The sequence below is a fragment of the Pangasianodon hypophthalmus genome, chromosome 16 (genome assembly GCF_027358585.1).
Source record: "Pangasianodon hypophthalmus isolate fPanHyp1 chromosome 16, fPanHyp1.pri, whole genome shotgun sequence".
Classification (NCBI taxonomy): domain Eukaryota; kingdom Metazoa; phylum Chordata; class Actinopteri; order Siluriformes; family Pangasiidae; genus Pangasianodon; species Pangasianodon hypophthalmus.
In genome coordinates this window covers 455,001-475,859 of record NC_069725.1, presented here as the reverse complement: position 1 = coordinate 475,859, position 20,859 = coordinate 455,001, and the positions used below count along the sequence as shown (strand labels likewise).

The 20,859-nt window shown below is 37.4% G+C and overlaps 2 protein-coding genes across 4 annotated transcripts in view; one reads left to right on the top strand and one right to left on the bottom strand.

Moving 5' to 3' along the window:
* Positions 1 to 1,583: 1,583 nt before the first annotated feature.
* LOC113525331 (SAM pointed domain-containing Ets transcription factor-like) lies at positions 1,584 to 13,056 on the top strand. Its single transcript, XM_034311936.2, has 7 exons — positions 1,584 to 1,836; positions 2,851 to 2,951; positions 7,702 to 8,130; positions 9,000 to 9,197; positions 9,407 to 9,454; positions 10,085 to 10,219; positions 11,033 to 13,056. Exons 3-7 carry the CDS (start codon positions 7,716 to 7,718, stop codon positions 11,209 to 11,211), a joined length of 975 nt encoding a protein of 324 aa, XP_034167827.1. The 5' UTR covers positions 1,584 to 1,836; positions 2,851 to 2,951; positions 7,702 to 7,715; the 3' UTR covers positions 11,212 to 13,056.
* Positions 13,057 to 13,280: 224 nt separating this feature from the next.
* The window catches only part of LOC113525328 (protein kinase C and casein kinase substrate in neurons protein 1), a 50,966-nt gene continuing 43,387 nt past the window's right edge, over positions 13,281 to 20,859 (bottom strand). For all 3 annotated transcript variants that reach the window (XM_053240873.1, XM_053240875.1, XM_053240874.1), the window contains exons 7-10: positions 20,731 to 20,851; positions 19,825 to 19,940; positions 19,341 to 19,534; positions 13,281 to 16,818 (exon numbers count right to left, since the gene is read on the bottom strand). In XM_053240873.1, coding sequence (XP_053096848.1) covers positions 16,709 to 16,818; positions 19,341 to 19,534; positions 19,825 to 19,940; positions 20,731 to 20,851 — 541 coding nt within the window. In that variant the 3' untranslated portion in view covers positions 13,281 to 16,708. The remainder of the gene's footprint in view (positions 16,819 to 19,340; positions 19,535 to 19,824; positions 19,941 to 20,730; positions 20,852 to 20,859) is intronic.

Genomic DNA, 20,859 nt, shown 5'->3' with positions numbered 1-20,859 from the left:
TGGGTTAGTTTCTGGTCTTTTATGTGGTTTTTGAATTTTTTTTTGGAAATTCTGCTGAAACTTGGAAACCCTGGTTAATGATATTATCTCCTCAGTAAACACAGCTGCTGCTGTAAGGAACAGAGTTAAACAAGGCGCTTGTTTAATGAGCTGCTCGACTGTAGCTGTCGAATCGAACTGCCATAAATTACAGAGTTAATGTAAAAAAGTTCTCTAGACAGAAGCCTGTAGCGTGAGTGAGGTGTGATAGATGTCTCAACGTCAGCTGTTTGAGGCACGTCATCGTTAACGTCATCCTGAAACACCGAAAATCTACTGATCCTGAGCCTCTGCTGACGCTGGAGATCATCCTGACTGCGTCCAGCTCTGCGCTGATAAACTGTGTGATTTGTGTTGTTGTGTTTGAGAGAACTTCTGTGACTTTATCTCCACACAGAGCTTCCAGATGTGCGTGAGATGTACGACAAATTACTCAAGCGTTCGTGGCATAGTTAATGGTTTATAGCTTTCTAAAAAGGTTCTTCCTGGAACCCTTGCTGATAGAAAGCACTCTGTTGTAAAGTTCTACACAATCTGTAAGAGTTCCCCAGAGGGACAACTGAAGAACCTTTAAAGGTTCTAAATGTGTAGGAATGTGTAAATGTGTGCCGCAAAATTAAACACAATGCCCTTAACTTTCTTTTTAACCGATTATTGTTTCAATTATTCGATTATAGTTACATTTAATGTTCAGGATACAAGTGAGTTCCTGTTGTCACTTATGCTATAGCAGCTATAAACAGTGTAACAAAAAAAAAATGCAGCTTGTTCCGCATGTTACTGAGAAACCGCAAAGAAGCGTAAACTCCTCTGTCCTGAAGATGTTGGAAAACTTAAAGTTTCAGCTTTACCTCTGACTGTTACAAAGCGCTGACACTGGAGACTCCTTCCATACATGTTACATAAATTACAGAAAATATTTTTTTTAAATCTGTTTATTATCAGTGGAGCGTTCGCTGTACACGTCCCTGTGAATGAGCTGTTACTATGGAAACGATAACGTACCAGAACGAGTGCATTAATATAAACCTGCGCTACTGTCAGAGCTGCTGTTATAAACAATTAATCAACACTTTCTGGCCAATCAGAATCCAGAACTCAGCAGCGCTCCGGCGGCGTTGGCCAAAATAAAAGTGGCGTCACTGAGCACATTTAAAGCTCACATATTAGTGTGAAAATTATAAGTAATTTATAATAAACAAAAAATAAATGAATGCATAAATAAGCAATTCAAATATAATTTAAATTGTAATTAATTGGTAATGATTTACATTACCAAATTATTTTATTTATAATTTAATTATAAATAAAATGATAGTGCTTTTAAAAAAATAGTTCTTTTTTTGTTAGCAAGACAAACACAAAATAAATAAAATAATACAAATAATACAAAGTAAATACCAATATTTTACATATAAATATATTTTTTGAAAGAAAAAAAAGGAGTTAGAAATTATATGCCACTTATACAGAGCCACACACACACACACACACACACACACACACACACACACACACACAGAGCCCTCAGGTGTGTTGACTGGAGAAGGCTGACGCACCTCATTTGTCTCTTTAACAAACTCTCAAGCGCTGAGTGACTCATGTTTAAAGTCCTGCAGCATCACCAGAGCTCAGGAGGACACACACACACACACACGCACACACACACACACACACACACACACACGCACGCACGCATACATACACCTTCAGATGCTGAAGACTCAGGACACACACAGGTGAGACCCTCAGAACAGCGTCATCTCTCACTGACATCATCGTCTCAGCGCTCCTCAGGTGAGTGTCGGAGTCTTTCACTGATTCTAAAGCTGTAAAGTTCTGCTGCATCATTACACATTAAACGCCTGTTAGACTCTTACATGGGAAATGTGTGTTTTTAAGAAAGAGATAAACTGAAATCAGCAGGAAAAAAGTTTCTCAAAAGTTCCAGTTAAAGTTTCATAGCCTGTGAAAGTGAAGCTCTGTGTTTAACCTTTAAAGCTTGTTCCAGTGAAATGAGCTCTTTCTGCAAAACATCACACACAAGCTGCAGATTTATAAAAAAAAGCTTTACACACACACTGTCTGATTCGTCTAACTCTAGATCAAAACCAAAATTTTACAATTTATGAATTCAGCTGTGTGTTATTTTTAAATCTTATTAAGACTGATGAGATAAGAAATCTTATCTTATGATATTATTGAGTTAATTCATCTTTATATTCATGAAATAATCATTTTCAGAAAATGATGGAAATGTGCGGAGAAAAGAAGGAAAGAAAAAAAGTTTAAAACATTTTTGACATAAGAGTTTTCTCAGAAGTGTGTTCTGATAACAATAATATTTTAATAATAGTAATAATATTTTTTAAATAGTAATTCTTTTGCTTTATGTTGATATTTGTTTATTTGCTGTATGTGTTAATTTTATTGTTTTATTTTATATTGCTTTTGTTATTTTTTTGTTTGTACAATTTTATTTGATATGCAGCATTTTGGTTAATGTGACTTCTTAATAATAATAATAATAATAATAATAATAATAATAATAATAATAATAATAATAATAATTTATTTATTAAATAATTTATTAAATAATTTCTAGCATTAGACATGTTTCATTTTTATTTAATTTAATATGGTTTTTGTGCTTTAGCTGTTCTTTGATGATTCTGGTTTATTTTTGTCATTTTTTTGTTACCTTTGTTTGTGTTATGTTAATGTAATTTGTTATCATCTGGTTATTCAGGTTGTGGAAATTTACAACAGTGTCACAGAATATCTATAAAACGGATCAAATTTCTGTTTCAGGTTTGGTGCTTGTGTTTGTTGAGTCCCTCAGCGCTGAAGCGTCTTTAACGTCGTCCAGCAGGAATAAAGTTCAAACTTCCTCCAGGACGATCCACACCCGAGTAAGTGCCAGATTTTAATCTGTTGAGGCAGCAGGACGGAACAGAGATAAGAACATCAGAAGGAAAAGATATATATGTGTATAAAAAACATCTCACACACACACACACACACACACACACACACAGAAAACGGACAGAAAAAAAACTTTTACTTCCTCATCAGGCAGCAAAGTAACTCGCAGAGCCGAGAAAACTCTGAACACCTCGCAGCACCTGCACTCGCTCCGGGCTTCGCTTTGGGTGAAGAGAAAAAAGAGAGAGGAAAAGAAAAGAAAAGAAAAGAAAAGAAAAGAAATAGGTGACGGAGGCTCTGTGATAGTTTAGTGATTTATAAGTGTGTGTAAGATCATTTGTCCACAATTATAACTCAGACACTTCACCTGACCTAAATCTTTCAACTCAGATTATCCTGTGTGTGTGTGTGTGTGTGTGTGTGTGTGTGTGTGTGTGTGTGTGTGGCGTGTTTTTATATCTTTGTGGGGATCAAATGCTCATAAAAGGACAGGAATATCTGACAGTTTTGACCTTGTGGGGACTTTTGACTGGTAATTAGCTGCAGTAATAATGACACCAGTGGAAGGTCCTCACAAGGGTAGTAAGATAAACGTGTGTGTGTGTGTGTGTGTGTGTGTGTGTGTGTGTGTGTTCCCACATTAACACAGTGATGAACATTAACGTCTCCACGCTGCCTCGTTAAACAGTCACACCTTCCACTACAAACACTTTCAAACCCTCACTTTGAAAGCTTTTTTATTTCCCTCTCCGTCTGTACGTCAGTGCGTTTCTGATTATTTATTCTGAGTGTCACATTAATAAAAGAGTCTTAAAGCTTCTTCATCCGACAGCAAACACAATAAAAGTGTCCAAGATTTTTAATAAAAACCCTCACATGTAAGACGAGTGTTTACTTTCACAGCCGCTGAGCGTTAACGGACCTGTGCTTTAAAATGAAAAGAAACGTTTTACTCTGTTTTACCTTTAAATGTATTTAATAATGGAGTTGTTTATTTACAGCGACACTGCAGGTGTACACTGTGGAGTAATACTTTTATAACAATATCTCAGTAAATGCTTTGTCTCTTGATGGGAAAAAATTCTTCATGCATTTAATTAAATATGCAAAAATCTAATTGTTTATTTCACTGTGAAGATGCTAAGAATATAATCATCTCTCAATAATTGATAATCTGTCAATTATTCATATTTTGAGAAATTCCTCCACAAGATCATCTAATTAGGGACAGGAGTGAACATGTAAAGTTTTTTGAAACACACACACACACACACACAGTGTGGTTGAACGTGTTTCTGCTCTAGTTAGTGTGGTTTAAAAGATGCGGTTTGTAAAAGAAATTGATGTTTAAATCATAATGACACATAAACTGACAGATAATCAGGACACGAGATTTTCACTGCGAAGTGGGCGGAGCTTAAAGCCTTCTTTAAAGGTACAAAAGCAACAGCGGCAAAATAAATTCAACTGGAAAATAAAAAAAACAAAAATGAGTTCCTCAGAGGTTCTCGTTAAGGTTCTTAACTTCCTCAAGAGGTTCCACACTGAACCTTTTCTGAAAGTGGAACTGTTCTACACGGAACCGTTAAGCGTTCTCTCATAGACACAAAACGAAATTTTATTATTTTTTTTTTTTTATTTACATGTAAATTCTGCATGTTGTTTAAAAACATTTAGGATTTTAAGCTTAACTGCACTCAGACTTTCTGATTCGTCTGATTCTAGATTAGATTTTAACCCAAATTTAGCAACTTATCACTCATGTAAAAAAGACTTTGATGGCATTTTGGCTGTGTGTAAAAAATGTATTTACATTATTTATGTTATTTACTATTTTTAGTTTCTAACGAGACTCTAAACAATGCTTTACTAACGATATGTGATGATTTAAGATAGAAAATTAGCATAAACTGTAAGATGAATAGATTTTGTTACGACACATCAAGATCTCAGACGTTAAAAAAAAATTAGATCTAGATTTTTTTTTTTCTAATAAATTAAAAAGCCTTTTTAAAGTCTGAATTTACGTTTATTTTAGAAATAAAATGGGTTTGTGCTTGTTGTGTTTATTTAATCGTTCTGTGGGTTTCCCTGGCAGAAAGGGTTCTGAGTAAAAGAGCAGCCTGATTTAATCCAGTATAAACAAGCGCATGTATTAGTGTGGAGCTTTTTTCAGTCCTGCTGTCTGCACAGCTTTAAGACCAGTTTTTCCAAACCACAGGTGTAAAGATGACACGTTACCAAATATAACTAAAAAAACCAATAATAGTAATAATTCCTGCTCTAACGCAGGCTTTTGTTCACACGCCAGTCTTCCACAGTCACAGCGTTTCTGGCGAACGCAGGCGAAACCGCGTCTTCTGTTTTAGCCCCGAGGTGACAGACGCCATGATATATGACATGAGACTAAATCCCTCCCAAATTCCACTCTTTGTTTGGACGATGGCTTTCCAGTGAAGCGCAAAAAGTCATTCATGAGCAAAAATTACTCTAACGTTTTTATTGTTCTTGTTTTTACAGTTTTTTTTAAAACAGTTTACTTTTTTTTTTCTTTTTCAAATCACTCAAAAGCCTTTATTTGTTTTATTATAAATACTGCAACTCTACTTATTCCAGCAGTAAGTAATCTGTTCATACAGCTGAGGCCAAACGTTTCCACAGCCCTAATGCTAAAGACTTTCAAACTCAATTCTTCACAACTCCACACATCTCCTGACATCTTCTGTATTTCCATAAGATTTCCTTTCTAAATAAAAGCTAAGAGACAGATACGTTTCAGCTTTTATCTTCTATATCAGGTTTTCAGGGGGTAAAAACTTTACATGAACTTTGTTAGTATTTGCTGCTGATGCCTTTTAATCACTTGAACTTGAATCAAATTCTTGTTGTAGCTTTCCACAAGTTTCTCACAACAGTTTTCTGGAATGTTCTCCAGGTCCTCCTACAGAACTGCCTCCTCTCTCAGACACACTTTTTCACTTCAGTCCACAAAGACCCAGTTACGACCAAGTTTTAACTTTCTGACTGATGTCTTGAGGTGTTTCTTCAGTATTTCTAGATAATCCTCTTTCCTATTTTCTGAAGTGCACCAGTCCCTTTTCCAGTGATACACCCTCACAACACGATGCTGCCACCACCGTGCTTCACAGTTAGGAGGAAGAAGAAGAAGAAGGCTTTATTTGTCACGTATATCACTGTATGATGCTCTTCAGATTAAAAGCTTCACCCTTGTTCCTCCACACATAGCGCTGATCATTACGGCCAAACTGTTCAATTTTGGTTTCATCTGTTCAGAGATCTCTCCTCCAAAAGTCTGCTGATCACCTGCACACTTCAGTCTGGCTTTTTTAATGTTGGTCTTGGAGTAGCGGCTTCTTCCTCTCAGCCTGTGGTGATGTAGAACTCTCTTTATGGTGGACATACTTTGGTGCCTGGTGCCTCCAACTCCTTCACCAGCTCCTCTGGTGTTATCTTGGGGTTCATTCGAACCTTTCAGCTTCAAACCTTTCAGAGTTCATTTGTGCCTCTTTCCTGAACGATGCAGTGTCTGTGTGCTCCCAAGAGTTTTATATTTACATACAGATGTTTGTACAGATGCTTGTGGTAGCTTCAGTTGCTTGGATGTTCTCAGGGTATCAGTGGCAGAAGAATTTACAGCTCTTAATGAGCTCATTATGACAACTGGACAATCCGAAGCTTGGCCCTCAGGAAGTGGACTCTTGGACATAGACAAGTCCTTACGATAATTTCTGTTTAACGAGACTCTCAGCTTGGTGGATGTAAACTTCTGACTCACTGGAATTCTGACGTAGTGAATTAAAGCTGAAATAAATCTGTCTCTAATCGACTGCTTTAAAACGACCTCTGATGTGAATCAAGTCGACGCTGTAACTGAATTAACACAGGAAATGTACATTAATATGAAATGTATGGAGTTGTGAAAAGCTGAGATTGAATATCTGGGTGTATGTAAACATTTAGCCTCAACAGTAAACAGTATACAGTCAAGTGCAAAAGTTTGTGCTCCCTTAATCACTAAATAATGAAGTCAAAGAAATGTCGTTTATAGCACGTTATTTTATAATGCCTAATTCTTTCATTATCACGTATAACAAAAACTGTCAAATAGTGAAAATCGCACTGGTTCAATAGTTTTTGCCCCCCATTCTAGATTTAACGTAGAACACAAAGTTTCCAGAGAAACAGGATGTCTTGAACCGAAGTTCTTCATCAGCTGTGCAAACAAAGTGCTGTAGGACGTCCAACCAGGAGCTACAGTGCAAATATAATAATGCGTTAACATTTTTTTCTTTATATTTTGGCTCATTGCCTTTGTTCATACTCCCACATTTAGAGTGTGAATAAAGGCAATTCTTTTAATTTGTTGATCGTCTGTAAAATACAGGTACGTTGTTGTTGTGTAAATTTTTTCTGTCCTCTTTCAAGCCCTTTCCTGCCGCCATATTCAATTATATTCCTCCAAGATTTTTTTATTTATTAAAATACGCTTAGATATGAAAATGCTGCTAAAATTCTGTAAAATGTAAAACATCAGCGAACACTGACTGACCAGAGATGTTCATGGATGTCGACTTGAATTCTCTGATTAAAGGAAAAAAGTTACTTTTCTGTTTTAAGTTTCTGGTTCCACCTTAATCTGGTTCTCAAACAGACATAATTTCTTCTATAAGATCACAAAAAGACGTATTAATATCTTCAATATCTTCCCGATTTTAGGAAAGAAGACAATCATGTCTTCCAGCATGAGTTCCAGCAAGCCTCACGTGTACATCGACGTCCCAGCGTTCCCACACGGCCACGTCATGCCGTACTCTGCTGAGGAACATTCCAAGACCTTCTACGGTTTTCCGAGCGTGCCGGAGTACCTGTCCCGCTTTGACATGCTGCTGTCTGAGGACACGGCGTGGATCATGAGGAAGACCGACACGTTCACGTCCATCGACAGGGAAGAGGAGGTGTTTCAGTGTAAGGAGGCGGGGCAGGACTCTGTGATTGACAGCACGGCGGGACACCGCGGTCTGTGCGCGGGTCTGAGCGGACAGACGGACGTGGAGGACAGGTGTCTGGAGCAGGTACAGAGTTTAGTACTGGATGAGGTGCTGAAGGACATCGAGACGGCGTGCAAACTTCTCAACATCACTCCAGGTGAGAGAGATCGATGTATGCGTGCATAAATTAAAGTTTTAATCTGAGGCTGAAGCAGGAAAGAGCTTCATTCCTGTAAATATTATTTTTATAAATATGTGCTGAGGTTTCGTACATCTTCATGAAACATCTTATATATCTGTACTGTAGAGTTTTTGCTTTTGATCTACTTCTAGTTCTACTCCTAAATTCTGTGCATTTTGACTTAATAAATAAAGACATTGGACTTTTATAAAACGAATAACCATGTTTAAAACATCGAAATCTAATCCAGTTCAGAATTTCACTTGAAGTAAGACTTTCCTGTGCCGGGAAACTTTACAAAGCATCGTGACTGTTACAAAGCGCTGACACTGGAGACTCCTTCCATAACGTCTCCTAACAAAAAGCTTCATCACATTAATGATTATAGGTTTTTTCTTTGTTAAGCAACATTTTTTAAAAATTCATTTATTATTAGTCTTAGTTGATGTGGAGAGTGAGCCGTTACTATAGAAACAATAACGTATTAGAACAAGCGCATTAATATAAACCTGTGATTAATGTTACAGAAGGAGCTACTGTCCGAGCCGCGCTGCTATACAGAAACAATGCACAGCTTCTGACCAATCAGATTCGAGAATTTTACACGATCATGATATACAAGAATTATCCATATTCCTAAAACCGAAAAACAAGTGAGAGTCTAAATCAGGAAGTAGTGGGATGATCATAGACTCAGACAGATTAATAAAGGACTGAACTGAGAACAGGTGTGTACTTTAGGGAACAGACCAATCACAGGACACGGGGGGCGGAGACAAGACTAGAATCAAAACAACAGCACATGGGAGAATTTATTATCTTTTTTTTTTAATTCACGTCTCCAGATCCTGCAGAATGGAGCTCGGGACACGTGCAGAAGTGGTTGTTGTGGACGGAGCACCTGTACCGACTCCCGCAGGTGGGAAAAGCCTTCCAGCACCTGAGCGGCAGCGACCTGTGTGTGATGAGTGAAGACGACTTCAGGCAGCGCTGCTCGCCGTGTGGAGACGTGCTGTTCGCCCACCTCGACATCTGGAAGTCCGGTAAAAACATTTCACTCTCACGTTGATCCTTTACACCACGCTCCTGTTGAATTCTGGATTCTGATTGGTCAGAAGGTGATTAATATTCTATAAAGTAGTGCAGGTGCGAATCACAGCGCTCAGTAATTAACGTTAATGTTTATGAGTCATTTTTATGAATATGAATCTGATTCATCAAGCATTTGAGAATCCTGTGCTCTTTATTACAGCCGCCTGGATGAAGGACAGATGTTCGCCTCAATCCAGCAGTTTTATTGGTAAATACTCTTTTTAAAATTTTTTTAAATTCTTCTTCTTTTTTAATTATTTTTAATGATATATGAGTCAGATTTGTCACTGGTGTAGTCTTTAAACTGAGTCACACCAATGAAAATAATGATCTAATCTGGATTAAAGTTTTATCTATTAATCCAGTTGCACAAAACTTTAAGTGTCATTTTAGATTAGATTAGATTAGATTAGATTAGATGAGATGAGATTAGATTAGATGAGATTAGATTAGATTCAACTTTATTGTCATTGTGCAGAGTATGAGTACAGAGCCAGTGAAATGCATAAAGATCATTTAATCCTGTTTTTAATTTTACAGTAAATTCAGATTAACTTTAGTCCTGTTTCTTTATTATATTAAACTCAGGCAGGAGTTCAGTTTATATTAGAATAATATCATAAATAAATTGTTAAAATGCCAGCATTCATTTTAATAATAATAATAATAATAATAATAATAATAATAATAATAATAATAATTGGTGTTGAGTGTCTATGTTTCCTTGATTAGCGCTAAACTCTGCTGTTGTTGTGAGGCAGCGTGTTCTCCTGATTACTCGGCGATATACGTGATATACGGTTGTAATTCTATGTCGCGTGGTTCTGTGTGGGTCCAGGAGCAGACGAGCTGTGTGCTGAAGCGGACTCGTCCTGCAGCGGGCAGCCCATCCACCTGTGGCAGTTCCTCCGAGAGCTGCTCCTCAAACCACACAACTACGGACGCTCCATCCGCTGGCTCAACAAGGAGAAAGGTGAGAACCATCTCACAACATCTACACCTCCTTCATCTTCACCTTCACCTTCATCTCCACACACTCCATCTGGAAGCCTTTCTGTAAGCCAAGAACCCTTAAAGAACCCTTTGCTCCGACTCTATACAGGCGATAACATTTAAAACTATTATAAAGAAGCATGAAGTCTTTCTGAAGCCCATATTCCATCCAAATGAATGAGTTTAACGCAAACTAAAGCTGTGATCGTATTCACATTCAGAGCAGTGTTATAAAGCATTACGTATGTCTCCTACAACGTTCGCAAAGTGTCATGGAAATGTTAGAAAAACCAAACTAATAACTTGCAAGATAAAGATAAAACATTGCAGTGTTTTCTGTACTGCATGTCACATAAGTTACCTCATTAGAATTCTCAGTCACTGCTTTATAAGAGATTAATGCATAGCTTATGAATGTGTTATAAATCCCCTATGCAGGTTTCTTTCAGATAAAGTCAAAACACATGATCTTAAAGCAAATAAACACAATTAAACAGACTCTAAATTTTACATTAAAACACACTGCGCTCTGGCCGCGTGGAAACGACATGTGCGGATTCCAACTCGGAAAAGTCCTGGCTCTTAAGGAAGTCTGACATTCCGAGTGGGAATTCTGCCAAAGCCATTAAAGTGAACTTTTCTACTCAGAGGTCATAATGAGCGCAGCAACCGTCTCATCGCTACAGACAGCAGCGCTGCATCACTGCGATCTTAATTTTCCTTACAGTTAAAGAGATGAATGAGTCTGTGATCACGTGACCTCAAATTAACACTTTTCTTCTCTCACATGCAGGAATTTTTAAAATCGAGGACTCGGCCCACGTGGCTAAACTGTGGGGGATCAGGAAAAACCGTCCCGCGATGAACTACGATAAACTGAGCCGCTCCATTCGGCAGTACTACAAGAAGGGCATCATTAAGAAGCCGGACGTGTCTCAGAGACTCGTTTATCAGTTCGTCCATCCGGTCTGAGGACATCAGCAGGGAAACATTTCACCCCGGGACGTACGGAGCGCTGGAACTCCATGGATTTAAACTTTCCTTTGCTTCACATTTCAGTGACTCTTCTGAGAGGAAATAAAACTGAAGACGAGGACGAGGCGTCGGAAACATTTCTAAACTTAACGACTGAATCTGTGACGGCGTTTAGCCTTCTGCAAATCCTGCCTTGGTTTAAAGAGAGTACGTTTCATGGATCGTTGTTTGTGTTAATCATGAGGACGTCATCGCCATTTCATTCTGTGTGTGTGTGTGTGTGTGTGTGAGAGACAGGGTGGTGTGATGAAGCGGAGTTACTGTTATCACCCTGAAGTTGATTATTTTCCTCTAACAGCACGTCCCCGAGTGTTTTATTCCTCTTACACCACAGCAACTTAACAACGATTTTTTATTTATTGAAGAGCAATGTCATACTTTTTATCCATTTATAGTTACACTTAAGGTTGTGCAGGTTGTCGCTTACGTTATAGCAGCTATAAACACTCGTTCCCTCACCTGCCTCTTTTTATTCTCTCTTCAAGTTAATAAGACAAAAAAACGCAGCTTGTTCCGCATGTTACTGAGAAACCGCAAAGAAGCGTAAACTCCTCTGTGTCAGAAAACACACATTTTTCTTTTAAATCTGTTTATCAGTGGAGCGTTCGCTGTACACGTCCCTGTGAACGAGCTGTTGCTATAGAAACAATAATGTATTTGTACGAGAGCATTAATATAAACCTGCGCTCCTGTCAGAGCTGCTGTTATAGAAAACTAATCAACACCTTCTGACCAATCAGAGTGCGGAATTCAGCAGTGCTGTGGTGTAACAGATTTGTTACATCATTGTGGGCGTGGCTTTGTCATGAGAGAACCCGTGTGTTCTGCGTGTGTTCTGCGTGGTGTGTTTATTCAGCGCCGACGGTTCTGCACTCGCCTGTTTGCTCTCGAGGAGTCTCGAGTTGTTAAAAACCCACACGGATGTTTAGTGACATGCAAAGCGCCCGAGCCTTCCAGCGTTTCCTTCCTCGCTGTTATTCACGCGTGTGTGAATGTACGCAGCGTTACACCACTTTTCTGTTAAAAATTAATGAAGACATTTCTAACATTTCGTGACTGTGATTGTAATAAACACTACTGTGTTTGTGTTTGTGTCAAATTCACTGTGAAGAGTTTTAACCTTTTAGATTGTATTTAAAACCTTCTTCTCTTAAACACTCACACACTTCATAACTGATGATCAAAACCGACGTCTAAAACGTTTCAGATTAATAATTAAACATGAACACGAACAGGATCCCACACTGAACACTGAAACCGTGTGAAGGCTTTGAGCTCCTTTTCATAACAAACTCCACGATGAAGAGCTTCATTACTGCATTAATAACCAGCATGTTTTATAAACGTTTGTATTATTAAAGCACCGTAATAAAGACATCATCCTCGTGTAAATGTTTTACTGCATCAGTTCACTTTTACAAACGAGGTTCTGCGGGTGTTTTTGAGACTCACGTGAAGTGAATTCCTATAAATCTATAAATCTCTATAATTCTCAGCAATAACATCAATAACAATCTGAACGTGTGAAATCTGTATGAAACTCACTGCAGTGTTCTGTGGACAGTAAAGTGTAATGTACAGCATATTTCACATTAATGACGATAGAAGAACAAGCTGAAATCAGGGTGTGTTAAATCTATATCTTAAATCTAGTTAATAATTTAATTTAAAGTTCAATAATAAAGTAATTATCATCATCTCATTATAGTTCATCAATTATAGATGAATGATTAATTAAGGATCAATTCTAAAATATATTTTATACAATAAATTAAGAGTATCAGGTGCAAATTTATTATAATATTTAAGTAAAATTAAATATTAAGTATATTAAAAATATTTTAATAATGCATAATAATACATTAACAGTGTCAGATTATTTACCTGCATTTTACTTGATTATAAATAATTTCTCACTGAACTGAAATCTAAAATTTCTCATTATGATTTAAAAAATTATGATGTAAAAAAAATAAACACAGTAGAATGAGATAAACGACACAATGTCTGGAAATATGTTTAATAATCTTTTTTCTATTTATATTTATGTTATATATCTCAATAATCTGATAATAAGTAATTTCTCTTTTCTTTTGTTCTCCACTTTTTTTTCTGAAATAACAATAACAATAATAATAATAATAATAATAATAATAATAATAATAATAATAATAAAGCACTATGAACTTCTGTAGAAATTGGTTGCAATGCATCATGGGATTGCAGCCAAATAGCAACTGTACGCTTTAATGAGAATCTGATTCTCAAATGTTCAGCTCTTTACCAAATCCACCTTATTACTGAAAATATGGAATTAGCTAATCTGAATAAACGAGAATAAATGAGAATAAATGAGAATAAACGAGAATAAATGAGAATAAACGAGAGCACACTGTTTGTTTTCTCAAGCTTATTTTTTTTCCATTCAAACTAATATTGCAATATCGACATCAGCACAACGACTTCCATCAGGTTTTTCAGTGCTAATTCACCTTCATCCTCATCTTCACCCTCATCTTCATCCTCATCTTCATTCTCATCTCCGTTTACACGTTTCACACGTTTCATCTTGATGCATATTTAAATGAACTTCATGGCATATTAACATGAACAGGCACTACACCAGTGAGGAGAATCAAAATACAGCACTAATTATCATCATGAGCATCACATCCGTCCTGTAGACTGCACCAAGCGCCGTCTCGCTTCGTCCGCATGAAGAGCAAATCAACATTACAAACAAAAAAATAGACATTTTGACACCGTTTCGTTTAGGTTTCGTCTCTACGCCACACATTCGTACAGTGAACAGGCGAGAATATCATCTTTAAATTACATCATCATATACAAATAGGACGCGTTTATACAGGAGTATGGTACAGAGACGTTTCCATCGCAGTCCAAATGAAAATTAACACAATGATGGTTGCTATAGTGTAGCGTAACCTTCTTAAGGATTTTTTTTTTCTTAAATCTTTGTTATTTTTGCTGTTTTAACGTTTTACACGTATATGACGACTACAATATTGTTCTGGTGTGTTTCAAACACTTGCATTTTTTTTCTTCACTTTTTGTCTACATATTAACACAATTCATACACTGGATATAATAAAGATGTTCTCCTTTAAACACATTTTCCCCAACACATCAACATGTGTGTGTGTGTGTGTGTGTGTGTGTGTGTGTACATTAAGAGTCATTTTTGTCAGGCTGGACAGTTTATATTAATACAAACCGTGTAAAAGCTGGTGTTCCTCTTTATCTATAATTACTTTTCAGGATTTACTTTTTTTGTTTTTAAAATTTATTTATTTATTTATTCATTTATTTATTTATTTAAATTTTATCATATTTATTCTTACACATACTCACACTCTTCACTTAGTATTTTTTCCTGAAACTGGGTATGTTATCGCTGTGTTCATGATGACTGGGAATTCTGGATGTTTTTCCAGAATGTTCCGAGTGTTCGCACGACTTCAGCTGTTTAAATGGGAGTTAAAAATCTCTCAGTTTCTAAAAAGACTCAAGAAGACCTGGGTTAAGGTTAGTCGTTGTTGTTTTAATTAACATCAGGTGTAAGACGTAGTCTTCTGTAATTCACTAATTTATTAATAGCTTTGAAAAACAAACATGTAAACATTTAATTTTAAAAAATGTTGGCCAAAATTTGACTTTGTTTAATTAATCTATTCTTTTTTTCATCTATAAATATATATATGAAGATATAACTACTCTGACTCTTCATTCATAACACATTAATAAGCATTTTACAAATGTTTTAGAAATGTTTTATGAAGCAGCACCTGTTCTTGTCTTTTTTTATTATTATTATTGATCTAAAGCATATCTAACGCATCAGAAATAAAAAAACACTATTTGGATTTTAATCTCGGACAAAAATCTGGAGCTTTTGAGAAACGTGATCATTTTTCTTGAAGAATTGTGGAAGTTTATTTAATTATAAGGTTTTTGTTATTTGCTGCTTTACAGCTGATTCAGTAATATTTTTGCACATTTATAAGTTATAAGAATATTTAGATTTTTACTACATATTACAGGTTTAAATCTGTATAAATCTATATCTTTTACTGTTATTATTTGTAATGTCTTGAGTAAGACAATTCTAAAAGTCTTTATCTCATCGTATCTTATCGTATCTCCCAGGTTCCACTTCTCAGTCATGAACGCAGCATATTTCTCCTCTTATCACGTTGCAGTTATATTTCTATATTTCACGCGCTGATCTTCTGATATAATCCTCTCTGATATAAAACTTCAGCTGTTTTAGCGTAGCTGTTCACATTAGTGTTATAAACGCATCTGACTCCGATATTCCGCATTAAGCAGCAGGGCTTTACAGGAAGAATAAATATATTGTAGTAGCTGCGTGATGGATGATGGATGATGGATGATGCACATGGGTAACTGTACGTGAAACGTTCATGTCATTACGAGAAAAATAAGATAAGGTGTGAACTGAATTGATGCAACACATTAAACTCTGGCTTTTAGATGCAAATTCCCTCACAGTCCTGCGAGAGAACGCTGAGTAAATAAACCGTCTATGAAACCACAACAACGAGATCCCGATGGTGATAAAGCGATAACGTGATTGCAGAAAAACGAACAGGAGCGAACGACAGATCATTTCACGTCTCAGGTTTCTCCACTTCCTGGGTCTGATGACTGAGAGCTGACTGTCTCAACACTGCCCCCGTCAGCCTGTGGCCACTCGGAGAACTGCACCCAAGAACAACAACAACAATAATAATAATAATAATTATAATAATAATGATGATGATGATGATGATGTCATGAGTGGAGGATCTTGTTGTATGCTTGGCTGTGTGTTTGGCAGAAAACAGGAATAAAGGCCTGTACATGCTGTGTGTGTGTGTGTGTGTGTATGTGTGTGTGTGTGTGTGTGTGTTTATTCCTGTTTTCTCAACATGACTGCAAGAACATGGACATGTACATATGACACACACACACAAACACACACACACACACACGGTGACGTTGCTACATAAAGATTTTCCTCAAAATGTATTGATTTTATGGACATGAAGCAGCGAACCGCACAGTTTTCATATCAAACACACTTCAATATGTTTCCCTGAACTTGCATATGGTTTTGTGAGTGTGTGTGTGTGTGTGTGTGTGTGTGTGTGTGTGTGTGTGATATTGATATACATTATAGCAGTAAATGCTTCTGGATATAACGTATACGCTCTTCCCTCCCTCACACACCGCAGGCTTATATACTGTGTGAATAAATGTTTATAAGCTTTACTAAGACGTTATTTTGTTTGTTTTTAGACGAGACTGCTTAGCGCATTTTTTTGGGGAAGTGTGTGTGTGTGTGTGTCGCTCTGAAGTCTCTGGCTCTGCACTGGGCCGTTATAACGCAGCGTTATGTCTTCCTCCATCATTAGATTTCCTCCACGTAGTTGGCGGGGTACAACCCCGTCCGTCCGTTATCCAGACGTCCCCTACACCAGCCCTGATCATCCTCCTCCTCGATCTTCGTCAGTTCGTCTCCTGGGGACACCACACAATGAAACCTGTCTTTAACTGCTCCATGTTCATAAGCCTACATAAACCCTGCATAAGCTCTATATGACAACTGACATAAACCCAAAGCTTAACTCCAACAGGTGTCATAAGGACAAAATAATCACTAGCATTGTAGCTCAGTATTGACATACGTTTGGTGACATACATCTAACGTAAACCATCATAAACAGTTATAAAGTCTTTAGCTGTTATGTCACTTGACATTTTGACATCAAGTGACATAAATAAGGTTATGACACACACAATACAGAAATATTATAAATATTGACATTGTAGCTCAGTGTACTTTTGGTGACACAGACCTGACATAATAAGTTATAAGTTCTTCAGCATGTTCGTAAGGCTACATAAAGCCTACATAAGCCATATGTCACAAATGACATACACCAATATAAACATATAGCACCACTGACTTTGCGGCTCAGTGTATTTTTGGTGAGCTAAACCTGACATAAAGACACCAAGTCTATGTCAGGCCTATTTTACAACTGACATAAACCAACATAAACATTTATAAAGTCTGAAAGATTGCTTCTGTCAATCTCGATGTCTAGTGACATAGATAAGGTTATGACACTTATATAAGAACATTATAACAACAGACTTTGTAGCTCAGTGTACTTTTGGTGTTATAAATTTCTTGGCATGTTCATAAGGCTACATAAAAGCTACATAAGGTCTATGTGTCAAAGCCAGCTTCTTCATTTTTGGTGACACAAAGTTATAAAGTCTTCAGCATGTTCGTAAGGCTACACAAAGCCTACATATGTAACAACTGACATAAAGCAACATATAAACCTACATAAACTGTTATAAAGGCTTCAGCTGTCATATCATTAGGCATTTTGTGGTTAATTGAAGGTTAACATTTTGAAGGTTATGACACTGACCTTGTAGTGGTGACATAAACATGACATAAGCCTACATAAACAGTTATAAAGTCTATAAGCATGTTATAATCGTGTTCTTAAGGCGACATAAAGCCTAGTTATTCCCCATGTGACAACTGACATAAAAAAACATAAACATTCATAAAGCCTTATTCCAACAGGTGTCAAAGACTGCTTCTGTCAGTTTTGATGTCTAGTGACATAGACGAGGTTATGACACTTGCATAGGAAAGTTATAACACCTGACTTTGTAGCTCTGTGTACCTTTGGTGATATAAACCTGACATAAACATTTATTAAGGCTGCAGTGGTCATAACACTTAACACTAAAGCCTCTTTTATGCTAGCAATGAGTTCACATGGTTGATGATTGTGATTGGCTGATCGGTTTGGCCTAAGCTCCGCCCCTGTTGATGCAGTCAGATTTAATGCTAGCAGTTCATCTATCAATGTTTACATTAACATTCCTGATGTAATAAAAGCTAACTGGTTTCTACTGGTTTTCATTCACTGTTAGCCACATTAGCGTTTCTTGGTGAAGCAGCAGGTGTCTGAGGACGGATCGTACCATCTGCTGCCTGAGGGGCTGACCACAACAATCTCAGCTTCCTGTGGAGTCTGTGATCAACGTGTATCAGACAACCCTTCATTACACCACCACCATCATCATCTTCATCATCATCATCTTCATCATCATCACCTCCTCCTTCTCCTCAGGCTGAGATCTGAACACTTGTAGCTCAGAACAGCTGCTCAGGGGAACTCCGGGTTGCCAGGTTTACAATTATCCTGTTCAAATCTTTTTGGACGTGATTCAATCTCCTACATCTCACACACATTACGATTTCAACACCTCGATTTCGAATCTCGTGGCTTCATTAATTTGCTCTTGAGTAACTCTCAGAGCTCGAGATAAAATATAAAACGTAAAATTAACAGTCTGCGCTGGATCAAGTGCTATTCTCTGTGCTGCTGAATAATGAGTGTGGAAGCCATTTTGTTAAATTACACCAGTGATTAATGACATCATTACAGCTAGCTCTATTCATGCAGTAATATATTAGTGACATACGAGACTCCTGTTCGATTTATTTATTATTAGATTTAACACTCGCCATCATCTCACTCATATATCATCATATTAATCTTTTATTTTTTATTTTTAAATTGGCTCTTCCTTTTATGTTTCATTTTATTACATTTAACAGGAAAAAAAACAATTTCCTTCTTCATTCTGCGTTTTCTATCCCCGATTTTATTTTTTTCAGGTTTAACGGTGAGTGTTTGTGTTTAAAGTCATTAGTGCACATGCTGTTGAAAATCTCCGTCTCGGACGCTTCTACTCGAGAAAAATCTGGCAACCTCGGAGGTGTGAACTGCACGCAGGTGATTTTAATAATCTGAATGTGGAGCTCAGAAAATCCACTGAAGCAGCTGCGTAACCGACTCTGAATACCAGCAACTTTCCTCACGTAAACACTGACGTAACTTTGGGACTCTGACGTTTGAAAGGGTTAGATTTAGAGTTTTATATCTAGACTAGTTTTACTGATCACATGATGTATTGATCATACAGATGATTAGCATTAGCGATACCTGCTTTGAAGCTGAGCTCGTCTTGTTCCTGTCCTTCGTAATCGTACAGCGCTCGCACTCTCACTCCTCCTCTGCCAGAGTCGTCCTCGAACGAGTTCCCGCCCCCGTTAGTCTCGTTTCCTGAATAACCAGCCGGCTGTTCATCATCGGACCATTCCGTAGAGTACGCCTGGTTCTTATCGTAGCTGCTCACGCTGGGACAAAACAACAACATTGGTGATGTTAAACTTAGGACAGATGCGGTGAAGTTTCCTGAAAAATGATAAAAGTGTCAGAAATGTGAGGCGGAGCTGCGCACAGCTGTACTGAATGACAATGTGCTTGTGAAGGTAAATGATTTCTGTAAGGAGGAATGTGTTTATTTAACATTTATGGAAGGAGTCTCCAGTGTAACAGTCAGAGGTAGAGCTGTAAGTTTTCTGACATCTTCAGGATGGATGGATGGATGGACAGTCGTGGTGTAGGAGCGTGGGCGTGGCCTGACCTGCCGCGGTCTCCCGGCTGTCCTCCGTGCTCTGTACTGGGCGTGGCAGGAGCAGCTCCGTCCGGCTTCTTCTTCTCGCGCTTGGCCACGGCGTTGGTGGCGTCCGGATTGTACTCCTGAGACGAGACAGGATTCACAAACACACGGCATCATGCAGAGGCGCTGAGGTTATTATTTATGAGGTGAAATAAAAAGCCGTATGTCAGTGTTGCACAGCGACAGAAACACGACGCCTCTCACGCTGTCGGCTGTTTTTAACTTCCCTGAACGTTAATGTACGATTGTTGATGTATTTTTATTTTAACCACAGCGAAGGTATTTCACCGTCTGTCAGAGTCTCAGGTAATTATTCATTTAGACTTGCTTAGTATCTTATTGAATTTCAGTTTGTGTGATTAAAAATAAATGTGTGCAGGGATTCATTATTATTACATCAGCGCCCCCTAGTGAATATATTTTCAACTGCAATAACAAACACACCTAAACTGATGGGAAATTATAAAATTTAAATATGATTATTTTAAGTGTGGATTTGTGAGCGAGTATTTGTGTATTCATCCAGAAACAGCAATCAATATCTTAATTCTTCCCTTTCTGTCTTTACTTGATAAAGTTAATGACCTTTAAACAATAACAAGACACTAAACCTAAAAATGATTAGCATAATAAGTTTTTATAAAACAAATTGAATGAATTTTTTTTCACAAGCAAACAGCAGGAACATTGAAATATACTCAATATACTCAGAAATCTGAAACAATGCCGTCATGGCTGACGTTTATCAAACACGTCTGATCTTAAATATAATCCTATAAAATTAGGAAAGTATGTGATTAAGACACAAATAAATATTCTATAACAGATAAGGATTATAATACCCATAATGCCTTGCTGGTGTTTGTTTACCTCAAACTGGGGCCAGTTCATGTGCATGCCGGGGCCGTGGTTGTTGCTGAACCACTTCAGATCCTCCTGCGAGTTGACGGCGAGGATGCTGCGTTCCAGCTCACGGTAAACCGTCGCGTAGCTACAAAA